The sequence below is a fragment of the Pygoscelis adeliae genome, unplaced genomic scaffold (assembly GCF_000699105.1).
Source record: "Pygoscelis adeliae isolate BGI_AS28 unplaced genomic scaffold, ASM69910v1 Scaffold153, whole genome shotgun sequence".
In the NCBI taxonomy this organism is placed as follows: domain Eukaryota; kingdom Metazoa; phylum Chordata; class Aves; order Sphenisciformes; family Spheniscidae; genus Pygoscelis; species Pygoscelis adeliae.
Genome location: NW_008824408.1, coordinates 45,013 through 61,090, shown reverse-complemented (window position 1 = coordinate 61,090; position 16,078 = coordinate 45,013). Strand labels below are relative to the sequence as shown.

The following is a 16,078-nucleotide window of genomic DNA, read 5'->3' as shown; positions in this document are numbered from 1 at the left end:
CCCTCCCCGAAGGGCAGAGCTGAAAGAGGGAGGACTCGCCCCCACAGGCCTGCTTTTGCGCTCTGGCCCCGGGAAGAAGCAGGCGAGCTTGGCCTTGCCTCACCCCCGGTCTCCTCCCCGAGGGACGGGCGCAGGCCCCGGTCTTCAGACCCACCCTCGTCCCCAGACGGAGCAGCTCACGCACAGTAAAGCTCTGCAGCCAGACAGCAACGTGGAGGGATTGGTTTTTATTTCAAAAGACAGTAAGACAATTTTTCAATTTAGTATCAAAACACTTGATAGGGTTCTTTTCGCTGGATTGGCCCCTAAAACTGCTACAACCAAGCAGCATGCTCCAGCACAAGCTACACACTGCGAGCTTGACACATCTCCACACTCACGCCTCACAACAACTACACATCAGCAATGCACAGCAAGATGGCTTGTACCTTAAGACACTAAGAGCACTCCTGGCCAGGAAGGAAGGCCTCAATTCCCTCCCTCAGGGTAGGCAAAAAAAAATTCGCCAAGAAAACAAGGCTGCTGTACTTAAGTGTAACCCAGCGATGAGCGATAAAGCTTGGTGCATCAGCACTTAGTGAAGGCAAATTGAACCCCTGTCTGGCAATGGTTAGAGGGGCCATGGCTTCTCTAAGCCTACCAGGAGGGAAGGGAGGGCGCGGAGGGGGGGGGGGGGGGGGGGGGGGGAAGAGAAACAACCTATGTGAAGGTCCAATTGTTCAGAGAACAGGCTTGGCTTTAAAAAAAAAAGTCTCCTTTTGCCCAAGTTGCTTCCCCACAACACAGAGTTACCTTAAAGCTGAGAAACTGAACTGCTCTTTTGGCAAACAGCTCCTGGAAAGGAAGTTTTCCCAACAGGCTTCCATCCCTAGCCCAGCTACTTTGATTCAGTGGCCCACAGCCAGGAACCATCACACCCTTCTTCCTCCCCTGCCAAAGCAGGGTGGCCCAGAGCTGATTAACAGAAGGTTAATACCAAATTTTAAAGCCAAGAGCTTTGAAGTATAGCTCACCAGCCTCATGAGTTATTTGGAATGTTTACAACAGTTGCTACAAAAAAGGTAGTTACAAAATGTATACATCTCAAACATGCTCCCCAAACATTATTGCATTGTTTATTTCCCTTAATAATGCTGTTTGAAGCTCTGCCCAACCTGATGGCCTTTAACCCTGAGGCAAAGGAGAAGACTTGTGTTTGGTCAAGTTGGCAACTGAAAGTAAACTCTGGTCCCCAAGGGTTAGAGGTCAGCAGCAGCTGGGCTGGCCCCCCCGAGCATCATGTGGCAGAGGCAGTGGCAGGGATCCATTACATCTCATTCAGGTCTAGCAGGGTCTGGTCCAGCATCCTTTGCGTGCAGAGATGCTCCTCTTTGGTAGATTTCAGTTTATCTGGCAGGAAGCAAGAGTCAAGAGTTACAAGTCAGCTTCAGACAACCAAGAAACATTCGCCAAAGAAAGCTTGCGCTAGCCCCTTCCCAGCACACTGCTGCAGCAAGTCCTCAGACCGGGGGTGCCTGGCTGGGTGCAGCTAGAAGCTCTGAAGTTACCTGGCTCATCTGTGGCCCTTGCCTCTTGCATTGCCAGTGCTCCCAGTCAGCACGGTCACGATGTACTTTTAGCCAGTGCTCTAGGCAGTGTTTTGCATGCAGGTGCCTCCTACTGTAGCTAGCTTTCCCCAGGGCTTCAACACTTCCAGACAGCAGACCCCCATGGCCCAGCAAGGCACCCAAGAGCAACGCAGAGGTAAAACACACTTAGAAATAATCACCCGCTGGAATTACAGCTGGTTGTGCCCCCCCTTCCCCCCAGCACAGGACAGAGATGCCAAGCTGGTCACCAAGACCATAACTACCTAGCAGCAGGGAGCAGACAACCATGCCTCAAGGACAGCAGGGAAGAGGCTGTTTTCAGTGAAGGATAGGCAGGGAGCAAGTAGGAGCAAGGGTGCTGCAACTCTGCCCGTGACTACAGGCAGCTGCACAGTTGATTCTCACATGTTCCTTAAGCCAGGAGGAGAGCTCAGATCAGCAACTAGCGCTCTAGGTAGGCTTTACTCCAAAGGTGAGCCCACCCTTATCACTGAAGAGATCCACACGCTGGGACACTGGACAGACAGGCTGTAGAAAGATGTCCTTTAGGTACAGGCAGTTTCTCAGAGCTGCTCCCCAACCTCCCCAGGGTCAGAAACCGTGCACAGAGCGAGAAGCAGCCTTCCTAGAGCACTAGCAACTGCAGCATTTAAAGATTCCCTGCAGGCACTCAAGACACAGCTTCATGCTGTGGATTTTGGGACTTGCTTTCAAGACGTCCATGAGCTTTCCCAACCCATTCTGGGGCTCTGCAGCTGCACTGGGGTCAGGCCCCGAGAATAACCGCTTCCCCCAAACCTTCTTGGTTAGGTCTCAACTATATAGGAAAGTACTACAGGTATGCAGTGTCTTACAGACCACGAGGTCAGTCATTTATTGTTAGAAGCCATCATTCCATGCAGCAGGAAATCCTACAGTCATTCAGCTAACAGTAAATTAAGTCATAGCACTTGACAGGCATCTTTTAGCAGACATAAGCCTAACTTTCACCCCACCCCTCTCTTGGTGGGTGCAGCCATTCTGGTTCCATGGAGGAACCAGACAGGACCCCCTGGACAAGTGAACAAGACTGCTCAAACAACAGCCGAGTCTGAGGGTTACTTCACCACGAATAGAGGTTACCTTTATAAAAAAAAACTCTTAAATAAACTAGAGGATAAATTCAAGTGCCCCATTAAATAGCAGCAATTGCATAAGATTTGCAAGTCTGCCAGTCTTAAGAATGATCAGATTTCACTGTGGTCCACAGCACTGGTGGTCGCAATAAGCTTGTTTAATGGCATTAGTGGGCCCCCTTCTCAGTCACACAGATCATGCAGCGTTAACTTCAGCTCGTTAGAGAGCAGGCGATTTTTCTCAAGCTGGCTGTACAGGCGCTCTGCAGCAGCAACAGGATTAGGGGAAACAAGAGGAAGAGAAAAAAAGAGAGAAAGGGAAGGTTAGTGGAGTACCAAGATGAGCACATCAAATAAGCTGTCTCCGTAACGCGTGCCTCTGAGGATCAACTCTAGGCTATTACACAGATGAAGCCCAGGAGAACAAAGGTTTGTCTTACTCTAACTTGCGTTTCAGCTCAGGAAGATCACAGAAGAAACCAAGTGCGGGCAGAAATGGAAGTGCTGTCAAGGGCTTGCAAAGGCAAAGAAAGGAAGAGGAGAGCACCAGAAGAGGAGCCTGCAGGCTGGGCTGTACCCAGGTAAGGAGAGAGACTTGGGATGTGCTTTAAGCCTGTGGAGCACTTTGCAGAAAGAAGTAGTCCTACCACAGCTGAACCAGAAGCACCTTCCAGAGTGAGCCACACCACACAGCAATGGGATTGATGGGGTTTTAACAGTAGGACAGGGACACCAGAAGAACCAAGAGTGACAGCATCTCATATCTGACCTGGAGGACACTCCTCCAAGGACATGCCTTTGTGCCACACTAACAACCCACCGTGTGTAGACAAGGACTGAAGGCAGTATCTGCTTCGGGTACAGGACAGAGGAAGTTCTGGAGCACAGGCTCCTATTTTATGTCTGCCCCAGAATAACTAAATGAGCAGGGCAGCAGGGCACAAACTGCCACTGCATCTGACAGCCTTCACCTCCCGCCCAGTCCCTGTCCTTACAACCTCGCTTGGTACCCCAAGGCTGGTACCAAGCACATATACTCATCAGCAGCTCCAGGGACAGGGAGAACCAGTCTGATCCTCTCCCAGGACAGGTCACCTCTCGGGCTGGATGGCCACTGTCCTGCCATGCAGCCTGTCAGCCACAACCAGCCACTGCAGAGAACCAATTCAGCATCTATCTCTGCCCATCTACACTGGCACAGTCCTCCCAGCCTGAGAACTTCAGTTCCTGCATTTGGGCGAAATTCCAGGCAGTGAAAAATCCTTATACAACAGCTTTCAGCCTGGCAGAATTAATAATTGCAAACTGTAGCAATACATACAGCGTGCTGCCTCTGCCTGATGAGCGAGCATAAAGCACAGCAGTTCTTGCTGGCCTTAGGCTTCTTCTCAAATCCTTGTACTACAAGGTCCCTAGGAATCTAGGGCACCATCTGAAGGGGATCTACACCACTCCTCATTGCTTCCAACCCAGGAATATTTTGCTCTTGAACAAGACCTGGCCAGGTAAGATTCAGGACACCGAGTCAAGCTGTTCACATGGAGCAGCCAAAGCACGTCCCCCTTTCCAGAGTCTCAGCCCAGTCACTCCAGCGTGACAGCCACACACAAGGGGGGAAGCTCACCTTCACCCAGCTACCTTCAGCTCCTCTCAGCGCTCAGCACCTGCTCTAGCTGCATCTCGCCTTGCAGGACAGAGAGTAGTGATGCTGATTGATTGTCCCTTTTTTAAAGCCACCGAGAGACCAAGCAACAGTCAGAGAAGCCAACAATTTCTGTCCCACCACAATCTAACTAGAAGTTAAAGGAAGTTGTGGTATGGGGGACAGGTACACCCCATCCTGGCCTACACCGGAGCCTACCTTGCACATCAGCTACTACTGCTGCTAGGGACTCATTCTCTGGCTTCCGTGCTGGCTCTGAGCAGGTAGGCTGGGCACCCTGATGCCAGTCTCCAGACCCACGTGATCAGGGCTGGTCCTGGGTCTCCAGAGTGGCAGAGGATGGGAGTGAACTGCGATCAGAAGTACTGGTGACTGTAGGCTGGTGCAACAGCTCACAGCCTTCAAGCATTACTGCTTGTGGACAGGGACCTGATGATCCACCCACATGAGGGAGCAGACTGACTGAAGTAGTTAGCGTGACCCTTCCTAGACCTCAGGAACAGCTCCTCAACATTGAACGCTTGCCCAGGTCTGCTGGGACTAGCTCCGGTGTTTGGCCTGCTCCCTTCTCTGCCCAGCCCGCAGGGCAGCCTTACCAGCCATCCTTGCAACCTGGGGAGCTCCAGGACCTGTGCCTCCTGGTCAGCTAATCTGCATTTGCAGCACTCCCAAGGCAACAGCCCAGCTCACGGTAACCAGCCTGCACAAGCCTAGCAATCCAGTCAGACCAGAAGCCTCTCAAAACCTCCCAGGGCAGAAGTTGCATCACCCACCTATCCATCCACCTACCACCCAGTGTGGAGTTCCATCAGGACAAGCAGGGAAGGGGCCTGCCACAGCCCAGCCTTCGATAACATCGCTTGCAACACCACTGTGCAACAGCAGAGCCACTAGCTCCACACAGTGCGAGTCAGTAATAAACCCTCAGCTGACAGGATCTCCCCATGAGGAGAGAGGCCATTTCACAAGGGCAGGGTGCTACCTCCCACCTGGTAAGAGCTGGCAACTGAACACTGGGCTGGAAGCCTCCACACACCCAGACACTTGTGACAGAAGCCCTACCCCTCCCACAGGATCTAGACCCCCCCTACTCCAGCTGCAGGTTTGGTTACTGAGGAGTTGTGGGTTCTTGCTTTGTGCTTACAGGACACAGAGTTATTGCCCCATACCCCAGGAGAGTCAGACCACCATCTGCCAGAGCTTTCCAAGCTATTACTCTTTGAAATTCCTTGTGGGAATGCTCCCTCCTTCCTCACCCAGACCCGGCACAGAGGGGATAGCCCTGACAGAGAAGACAGAGTGAGAACAGGCTGGGGTAGTTCAGCGTGTTTGGACTATCCTTACTGCTAGTGCCATTCATGTGGAGAACGGAGTGACACAAACCTGAGGAAACCACGGGAGGTGTCCCATTTCATCAAAACTCTGTTCATGGAGGGCTCTTCGGGCACTGGCACATGAACCAATCCAGAAAGGAAAAAGTATTTGACAAGCCACCACGAGGCAGCACATACAGTTACGAGAGGCTGATCAGTGTTTATGATACCAGAGCAACTAGCAACAGACTCAGACCAGTGGTGACGCATGTCAAGTGTTTGCAGCCTGTCGCCAGCTGCAGTGCTCAGTGTAAAGCTCCATGCCACACTCCCAGGAGGATCCTGTCACCCTCAGTCCCTGCACAGGGAGGGGAGCACTCTGCAAAACACGGCTGGGATGCCCGCAGCCCTGCTGCACTGCATTCTCATTCCTGAAGCAAGGGGCCATACATCACCCCCCCACATAGGCACAGGCAGCAGATCACACCCAACCGGTGCTGTCCAGCTGGAAACCAGCCAGGGCTCACTTGATATTTATTAGCTTTCACACCCTGCCAGTGATCTAGTGATGATCAGGTGTAGTGACTTCCCACTGCAAGCCAGCATTTGGCAACTGATGCCAGTGAACACTACAGAGCAGGCAGGTTGAGTAGTGTCTTCAGCCAGGCTGAAGCAGGCACAGCTCCAGGACTTCCTGCTACAAATCCCAGCCTCCCATTTGACCCTACAGAGCATGCTGCACACCAAGACACCGTTTGCAGAGCTGCAATTCACATCTGTGAGGCAATAAGACACCCAAAGGGAAAAAATCCAGCACGTTAATGAAGCCTGTGTATTCCACCAAGGGTGATGAGGGTTACACTGGTTTGAAGGCGACATTGAAACAGTTACTCTAAAGCAGCAAGTGGTCACTAGAAACCTATTTCTGAAAAGCACCAGCCGTTCCATTCAATTTATACAAGAATTGTTTTCCTTAAAAAAGGTGACATCATGATCAAGCAAGAGGCAAGAGAAATACAAAAGGAGCTTTATGGCTCTACACAAGATATGCAGATGAGAACAACATACTCCCAGCTACACCCAGACATTGAAAGGGCAGCCCCTCAGAGCACAGCAGTGTCTGGCACATCGGGTCAAACAGAGGGAGCTTTGTTTAGGAGCAAGTGCAGCATAACTGGGGGGCTGCTGCTGCTGCTGTCAAGCTTCAGCGTCTTTACAGCACTCATTCCCAGGGATGCCCTGTGCACAGTAACTGGAAAAAGGTACTGGAATTCAGAGCGAGATGACGAGAGCATGAATGCAGGGTGCAGATGCAGAACAAGCCACCAAGCAGAGAGGCAAATCCAAAGTGGAGTTTGGAATCGCAAGACTTATCTGTGTGAGACAGAAGGAGACACTAATTTTAAGAGAAGCTTAAGTGTTTGTGCACAGCAAACTTTGCTTAGGGAGCTTTTGGACGCTAGCATTAAGGCTCTTCCTCTGCAGTGCAAGTACCTGGCCTCTCCTTGGTTAGTGGTAAGGACTGTGCAGAGCAGCTGTTAGCAGAACCCACCACAAATCTGAACAGCAAAGTTGCAGAAACATACAAGTTCAGCTACTTCCACAGATCAGTTCATGATCCAGCCCATCTCAAGCCTGTTACAGCAATTCCTAAGGAATCCACTCAAGCACTATCCACAGCCTCTTCCAGGAGGAATCCCGAGACCGTGGCCCAGTGGCTCCAGCAGGCAACTAAGCCACATTACCTTAAAAAGCCTTTCCCAGTGGGACTGGGAATTGCACTCAGAGTTCAAGTCAGAAAGGCCAGCACAGCACTTTGTGTTACACATGCAGATCACAAGGACCTAGAGTTAGAGTACAGCATGCTGCAGGGAAGCCTCCACAATCCTCGAGGCAGAGATCTGTAGAAGTAACCTAGATACAGTGCCATTGATTCTCCAACTATGAAAATCACAGCAAACCAAGCAAGCTCTGGCGGTCTAGCCTGCTGAAGCAAGAGGCGAACACCAGCCAGCTCATATTTACATGGAAGTCATGTCATTCAGGGCGTGGTCCAGTTCCTCACTAATTGCTTTGTACTTCAGTTTCTGGGCATAGAGCTCATCTAGAAGAGGTTTAGGAGGAGAACAAAAGGGAAACAATAAGGGAAGGCAGAGGAGTTCTTCCAACACCCTGGGGCAGGAAAAGCAGTATGGGATTCATGAACAGAAGAAAGTGAAGTTAGATGTGGAGCCATAACAACTCCATATTAGTTCCTGACAATGAACGGGAGGGTTCCAACAGCATGAGGACAGTCTGACCAGCAAGTGCCTTCCAGGATTACAATCCAGCTCCGAGGGGAGTAGAGCCAAGAATTCAAACCACATCAGCTTGCGAGAACAACTAGGTCAGCAAGAACCACTAACAGGAGGAGTAGCAGGGAAGGGCAACTCCATCCACTTAGGTGTAGCAAGCTTCTCCCTAAGGAAGGCACAGATCAATTGAGGTGCTTTGTTGTCACCTTCAGTCTCAATACAAAAACCGGCTTGGGAGAAGTCAGTCACGTAATAGTCCTGGGCATCAGAGGGAATTCCCATTCTGTAGTACACAGCTAGGCAGGGTGAGCCAAACAGACAGGCCACACCTGTGTTCTCCATCAGATAATGGAGCAGACGGGCAGATCACCCACCTTCCGGGGAGGAGGCAGTCATGAAACTGAAACTCTACTAATGCACTCCTTGAGCACTCTGCAGAGCTGGCACAGACTTCTCCCAGCTCTGGCTGCCTAGGCTACAGTACAGCTGGTAATGTTGTTAACGGCTTCGCAGAGCCCAGAGAACTTTGTCAGTTGTCATAAACTAGGTCACTTCAGCAGCAAGGCTGGAGACCAGAGCCAACTCTCAATCAACACGTTTCAAGGGGAGCATGCAGGGATTTGGAGGAGTTTTTGCAGTTCCAAATAAAAGCTTGCCCTGGATCATGAGGTGGCTCAGATTGCTTCTTGGCTGTGGTTCTGGAACAGCTCAGCTGACACCATTGCTATTTCTAGATAAAAAGCCTCCTGAGTGACTCCAGACGGTAGGATGTGGCTTTGAATCTCCAAGACCTGGCACTAAAAGACCACAAAGGCACATGCTGTGGTTGAGGCAGGAGGCCTGTAAGAGTTTTGGTTTACCAGCACCACCACTCCAGCCACAGCTATCCACAGAAGAATCCAGCCACAGCCCTAGATTTAAGGGAGGCAGTTGCAACCTTCTCCTTCCATGGCTTGGGGAAAGGTAGGATTCTGCAACGGCCGGCCTCAGGAGTGCTCCTGAAGTACTGTGAAACCAGCAACAGGAGGAAAGGAACCCATCCTTGGCACAGGCTGACCACCACAACACATGGATGGGGCTTCTGATGATTTAATCTTGAACCAGGACCAACACTGGGGAGTCTGAGTCTTCATGAGGGCTGTTTCAAGACTCACTGACTATTGTGGTTGACTTGCAGCAACATTGTCTGCAGCAGCCAGCCGTGTGCATGAGATTCTGCACACAAGTATGTTATTGTAACCAATTCCTGTTGAGTTCAGGCATTTTTTTTCCCTGTGTCATTCCTTAAATTGGTTTAAGCTGGAGCATAGGAATGCAGTTACATTTCTGAGGACATCACAACCAAGATACACCAGCCGCGCTATCTGTCACTATCGGTCAGATACAGCAAGGTGTTTGGATCAAGAGCTTGAGGCCTGCTGCAGCACAGCCAGGGAACTGTTTTCAGAGTAGATACAGGGGGCATGACTCGAGCCCAGAGGCACCAAGCCTCACCCTGGAGGTTAGGTCATGCTCCAAGTATTGAGGAGCAGAGCAGCGTCTCCACTCTCCAGCTATCTGGGAGACAGCCTTCCTCAGCTCCCCACTCCTCACCACATATTCTTTGGCTTCCCGTCCCCAGAATGTACCTTCCAAATCATCAATGGTCTTCTCCAGCTTAGCTACAGACCGTTCAGCAAATTCAGCACGGGTCTCCGCCTGCCAGACAGAAGCAAGCCAGTTAGTACAACAGCTTTGGGATACAGCAAAGGACTACAGAGGCATCAGCCTGAGGACATGAAGTCTCCCACCCTCCACGTCTCTCCCCAGTCAAGCTGAGGTCAGCTCACCCAGCCGGGCCCTCCCAACACGGTCACTCACCTCTTTGAGTTTATCAGTCAGGATCTTGATCTCTTCTTCGTATTTATCCTCTTTTTGAGAGTACTGTGGAAAAGGAGAGGAGTCAGCAATCAGCAGCCCCAGGTACCTCCCACTCCGGAGAGCCCACAGTTACAGAAGGAGACTTGAACTCCTCACTGCAGTGCACATGCCCACAGAAACTTCCAACTGGGAGTTGTTCACATCCCTACCCTAGTCCAACAGAACTGGGTCAGGCAGCAAGTCCCACATCATGCACATAACACAAACTTGGGTGCAGAAAAATTCTCATCCCAGCAGCATAAACGTCTTGGCTGATCGAGTCTGCCCCAAGGCAGGGAAGGGCAGCCAGGCTTCCCACACTCCCAGCTTCTACAGTCAACATTAGCCCTGCACTGAAATCCGTTAGCTCTCCCAGGAGAGCAAGCACAGCTCTCCTTGCTTGCTTAAGGCTGCAGTTGCATCATTTCCATACTCCAGTGGGTGCTCTGCTGTCACACACCCTCCTAGCAAAACAGAAACATTTCTGGCCCTTGGACAAGCAGCCCTACCTTCTCAGCCTGAGCCTCAAGAGACTTGAGATTGTTGGTGACATTCTTCAGCTCTTCTTCCAGCTCGGAACATTTACTGTGGGGTTTCATAAAGAAAGGGGGGAAGAAAAAGGAAAAGTGGGAGGGAAAGACAGGAAAGACAAGAAGTGAATCCATGTGCAGGGAAGACCAGGAAGTTCTTTAGGAGATGGTCTGCGATCAGACTGGATGGGACCCTGCTTTGAGGCACTTGTGCGGAAAGCAAGTTCCCTTCCCGCCTCCAAGTTCATGTTTTAAGTATTCTGCCAGCACATGCGCAGGGCACTGAGCTGAGCAGCTGAGATGTGGACACAGATTTCTGCCAGACCTGGAGTCTTCAAGTAGAAACTGCATGTTTAGTTTGCTGTAAGGAGGGAAGCTGTTCTGATGGACGGACAGCCACCACCAGACAGAAATATTTATGGGCAGAGAGGACAGAACATTCCAGGAGAGAGAAAGATGCAGTTAAGCTGAGGGAAGGAGCGTAGCAAGAAGACCACAAGAGTTCTGGTTTAATGGTTCGAGAAGGGAAAGGTTAGTACCTTTTCTTCGGCAACAGACAGACACTTCAAGTTCTGGTCCATCACTCTGATCTGCTCCTGCAGCTCCCGGCAACGACTGTTAGTGACGGTCACACGATGGCACAAGCCAGGTGGGGGCAAGGGTCAAAAGGAGCACCAATAACACAATACCACAGAGCAAAAAAGGGGGGGAGGGGAAAAACACAAAAGTCACGGTCATGACATGCATGTCTGGGCAGGAAGCACAGTGCTACTGCTGCATACACGCTAACTTTGTTAGACAAGGCCCAGAGTACAGAAAGGCCCTAACCAGCCCCTCAAGGATCAGCTAAAGCATCCGGACACGTGAAAGGAGCCCAAAAACAACAAATTGTGTGTCTGCTCCAAGCAGAGAAAGTCCAGCTTGCTGCTCAGCAGTGCAGAAGTCTGCAGTAGTTACTGCAAATATTTTAAGAGGCCAGAGACCAACCTCAGCTACAGTTCTGCCCTTGGAGATCTCGCATGCCACTTCAGCTCCTGGCCCGGGAGGCCTTTGCCACTTTAGGACAAGTGCTGTGCGCTCACATGCCCCGTAACAACATGTAAGGATCTCGTGACCATACATACAAAGCAGTGCTGGTAAATTCTCTGGCCTCACTAACTAGGGAGCCCCTCCATGCAAAGGGGCAGAACATCTCCACTACGAGGTGAATCACACTGCAAACTCCACATCCTCAGTGGACCTAATCCTGTTCCAAGCAGGAGAGCGCTTCCAACTCTGAGGATCTAAACCCACCCTGTGCTTCAGGCCTTGTGTAACAAGGTTAGAAATGCTGTGTTAGTTTCCATGCAAAAGTAGACGTGCCAGTTACATGCGAGCAGGTTACTCACGACTCTGCAAGCTCAGCTCTCTCTTCAGTACGCTCCAGATCTCCTTCTATGATCACCAGTTTCCGAGCAACCTGGAAGGGAGAATCAGAGTTAAGAAGAAGGAAGATGCTTTTGTACTTGAAGGCTGTGCAAGGCAGTAAAGGGAATACCTGCAGGAGTCACTGGAGCTGCCAGAGTCTTGGCTAAGGGGAACACTGATGTAGCTCTGCTGAGAGCCAGGCTCACTGAGGAAAGCCCTGTCAGTAGGAAGAGGAGCCGCCTCTCCTGGCCAGGGTCAGCTGTACTAGAGCACCCAAGGGTCTCACCTCCTCATACTTCCTGTCTGCTTCCTCTGCAATGTGCTTGGCTTCCTTGAGTTGGATCTCCTGCAGTTCCATCTTCTCCTCATCCTTCAGAGCTCTGTTTTCAATGACTTTCATGCCTCTGCCCAAAAGAAAGCACAGGCAGGGGAGATGTATAAAACAATCCTGTACAAGCCAACGGTGTAATGAGTTTCAGAGCATTAACAGTGCTCCCCCAGGACCACATTGCTTCCTTATGAGCCACACCACCTCCAAGTGCAGAGGGTAGCACAGGCTGGCCTGATGCCAATACAGCAACCTCAACTGTTCAGAATTAACTGTTACTGGAGCATTACTCCAGCAGCTCATTGGGCTCCTGGACCAAGGGAAATGTGGTGCTGCCGAGAAGAACAAGCCAGGCTGTCTTAGGGACTCCACACAGCTGAGCCAAGCACTTTCCAGGCCAGAATGCAGGAAGAGCCAAGTCCGTTTATAGCAGGACATCAGCTGGGTCAGGCTGTTCACTACAGTGTGTGCACCGATGAAGCACACCAGCCAACTGGAAGTGGACCACTCCCCTCTGAATCACACCACCAGGTCAGGGGACATCTGCCAGAAGGGAGGATGCTGGCAGAGGCAGCAGGAAGAGAGGCTTCCCCACCAGCAGCCACCTTTACAAGTCAACAGTGTCCCAGAACCCACTTATTTCTCCTCCCTTGGAGGCGGGGATGCATGGTAGCACACAGCACTTACTCCTTAGCCTCAGGTTCTAAGATACTCACTCAAGGCCAACAGCACTGTTTGAGTTGCTCCACTTAAGCAGGTACCGACTCCCACATCCAGCCTTGATATCTGTATCTACTTCCCACCCTCCAGGGAGCCCAAGAGGCTCATGGCACCGGGCCCTCAGTCAGGAACACGTCTGAGATGCTTGACGGACTGAGAGCAGCAGCCCTTGCTCACCTTTCACTTTCATCTGCAGCCTTCTCTGCCTCTTCCAGCTTCTGCAGAGCTGTGGCAAGGCGCTCCTGGGCTCGGTCTAACTCCTCCTCTACCAGCTGGATACGGCGATTCAGAGATGCCACTTCTGCCTCAGCCTAGAGGGAGCAGATGAGGGTGACTCAGTCTGTGGCAGGTTTAGCAGGCACTGCAGGGCAGCTGAGGGCTGCCTTCAGGTCAGCGGCAGCACATGGGAAGCCAAAACAAAGCCAGGGTGCTTTATCCACTTTCTTACAGAGGCTGCACTCCCATACACTTACACACATATTAAGCTTCGCAACATTTCACACACACACGCTTTGTCCATGCAGCAGTCATCCTGCAGGTTTCTCGCCTGTCAGCTTGAGCTGACATGACAGTTTAAGCCATAAACACTAAGTAGATGACTTACGCTAATGGGTCTTCTCTGCAGCTGCTGTAATCCTGCCAGGCCATCAATCACAGTCCTATTTATCCACCACACCAGAGCTCTGTGACAGCTACCATTTAGCACAAAGTCAGTTTACTCATGTGATCTGGACATGAGCATTGCTTGAAACAAGCTCTCTCATCAGCAACGCAAGAAAGATTAACAGCTTCAGGTTCAGAGGTCTGACGAGCTGTGTCAGGGCACTGGCAGGCCAGGCTTTCTACAGCACTGCCCCGACCTGGGGCAGCAGCAGGGCTCAGCCGATCGCTGTAGTGCCCACGACCCCAGCAGCCCAAGCCCCGGAGAGCCAGCTGTGCTCTAGGCTTCCTTCCTCCCAGCAATTCACTAATAACCCAGAGGAAGAGCAAAAGCCTCAATCCAGTCTTGAGACGGGTTGAGGAGGCTGTTCCCCAGCAACAGCCACATGCAGACAGCCACCTCAGTTCAGTCATACATGCCAGGAGCCGGTGAAATTGGTGAGAGCCCGCAGGCGCCACGCATTTGCCAGAAGCATGACCACAAAAGTGACCAAGGCTTTAATGAATCATCAGAGACCAGAAGCCATCGCACCACCCCCAGCCAGGCCTGTTACAGCAGCACTGCTATTGACCACGAGGCATCTGCTTACAGCCCAGCCCGCATCAACCCCGACCAGAGCCTGGGGGGAAGCCTAGACGCTTTGGGGACACTAACACCCCACCTGAGCCACCCCAGGGGAACCCAGAATCCTGCTCTCCAGCAGGATTACTGCACTGGTACAAAGATGGACAGGGCAGCAGCCACTTCAGGGCAGCTCTGTGACCTCCTACAGAGACCTGTGCGCAGGCACATGCCAGGCATATATGAAATATCCCAGCTACTTGTAACAAAGCAGCCTGCAAGGACATGCTGCTTCTAACCATGCCCAAGGAGGGAGGAGCAGAGCGATGAAAGAAGCCAGTGTTAGAGCAGGGCCTGACACAAATCATGTTCAGTTCCCAGGAGAGGCTGTCCGAGGTCTTCCCCCTGGTCGGCAGCAAGGCACTTGGCACCCACCCTCCCAGCCCCCCCGCAGCATGTTTCAAGACCAGGTTGTGAGAACGCAAAGTGAAGCGGAGCTCCCATGCCGGCACGCCCTGCCCTTCACCGGGGAAGCCCGCAGCACTTTGATGCTCAAACAAGGCAGTGCTGCAGCAGGCTGCCCCAGCGCCAGCCCCACCGGCACGTTCCTCCGGAGAAGGAAGTGGTCTGCTCAAAGAGGAACAAAATGATACATTAAACAGAACTGGGAAGGAGTCTGCTTGACACACATCTTTTGCCTATTAAAGAGGCGATGAGCTGCAAAGGTGGAGAGCCTCCTCCTTCTCCCAGGGGACAGAGACACACCAGCACGGCAGGCCTCCATTTCCTGACCCCCTGAACCACATCATTTAACCCTGGCTTCCTGCCAGCAGCACTTAACCCACCCAAAAAACCACCCTTGCTTTTAAGGAACTGCCTCTCTCCCTCTGCAGAAGGGTCCTTACACCTCCCTTTCTGCTTCTCCTCACCGGATACAGCTGAAGCTGTCAGGCTTCCCCGGAGCACCGGGGTGACACTTCCAGGCAGCCCCACTGCCAAGCAGCGCATTTCCGTTACTCCATGCTTCTTTCGGGAAGGCAGCCCTGAGCCCAGGGAGCTACCAGGAGCCCTGCAAGCCAAGGGCAGAGCTTGCCTCAGCCTTCGAGGCTCACCATTGCTTCCCCCAGGCCACAGAGATCTAACAGGGACATTCCTCAGGACCCAAGGGCCAGGCGACAGGGTAAGTACAAGACGCCACTACACCGGGAACACTGATTCTCTCCCCTGTAGCAAGGCTCCAGCAAGCTGGGAGAAACACGCACGTTGCCATGACAACACCACTATTGCAAGAGAATTCCTTACGTGGCTGCAAAGAAAGAGCCCAGCTGAGGTCTGGGAGTGGCCTTGTCCCACTGCGTGGCAAAAGCTTCTGCCATCAACCTCAGTAGCAAAGTCCAATCAGTCACCCAGCAGCAGCACCATGCCACTTGTCACAGACATCAGACTCGCACACTTGGGGTGGAAAAGCCTCAGCTTCACATTTTGAACAGGATCAGCAGCAAAGCCACTGTACAGATCTACGGAGAGTCACACGCAGATCCGAGCCAGGCACCCGTGAGGACCTGCCCCGCATCACCCCGTCCAGCATCCCCACGATGACACCAGCCTTGCCCGCCTCCCCGGCCTGACGGAGCTGTGAGCACTCACCAGTTCAGATGCTGCCACGGCTGCTCCTTCCTCTCCTGCAAGCAATCCCAGCCCAGTCCCTGCCAGCCCCCAACACGCTCTCATAAGGCTGCCAGTCCTGGGGGCAGCCTGCCCCGGGCAGCGGAGATCCCCGCTCGCCAGGATGCAGGCAGGATGCAGAGCTTGGGAGTTTTCCGCTTGGCCCTGCACTGGCAGCATCATGAGTGAGATCACTTCCATTTTATCAGCACATGCCAAGGCTACTCACACCTTTGTGCTTGCAACACTGGGCCAGACAAGATGGCCGGGTTCCTCCCCTTCCTCTCCAGCAGCTTGGAGCGAGCGGGGGCAGCCAGGGAACCCGGCTGGGGA

At 52.3% G+C, this 16,078-nt stretch overlaps 1 protein-coding gene across 6 annotated transcripts in view; it reads right to left on the bottom strand.

Annotated features, from left to right (window-relative positions):
• Positions 1-690: 690 nt before the first annotated feature.
• The window catches only part of TPM3 (tropomyosin 3), a 19,801-nt gene continuing 4,413 nt past the window's right edge, over positions 691-16,078 (bottom strand). The window contains exons 3-10 of one of the 6 annotated variants that reach the window (XM_009320462.1): positions 13,036-13,169; positions 12,097-12,214; positions 11,792-11,862; positions 10,383-10,458; positions 9,835-9,897; positions 9,603-9,672; positions 7,706-7,784; positions 691-1,389 (exon numbers count right to left, since the gene is read on the bottom strand). In XM_009320462.1, the coding sequence (XP_009318737.1) occupies positions 1,386-1,389; positions 7,706-7,784; positions 9,603-9,672; positions 9,835-9,897; positions 10,383-10,458; positions 11,792-11,862; positions 12,097-12,214; positions 13,036-13,169 (615 nt within the window). In that variant the 3' untranslated portion in view covers positions 691-1,385. Of the gene's footprint in view, positions 1,390-2,041; positions 2,118-7,701; positions 7,785-9,602; positions 9,673-9,834; positions 9,898-10,382; positions 10,459-10,942; positions 11,019-11,791; positions 11,863-12,096; positions 12,215-13,035; positions 13,170-16,078 lie in introns of those variants that run through there. The other 5 variants (XM_009320459.1, XM_009320463.1, XM_009320461.1 and 2 more) reach the window with 5 other exon arrangements.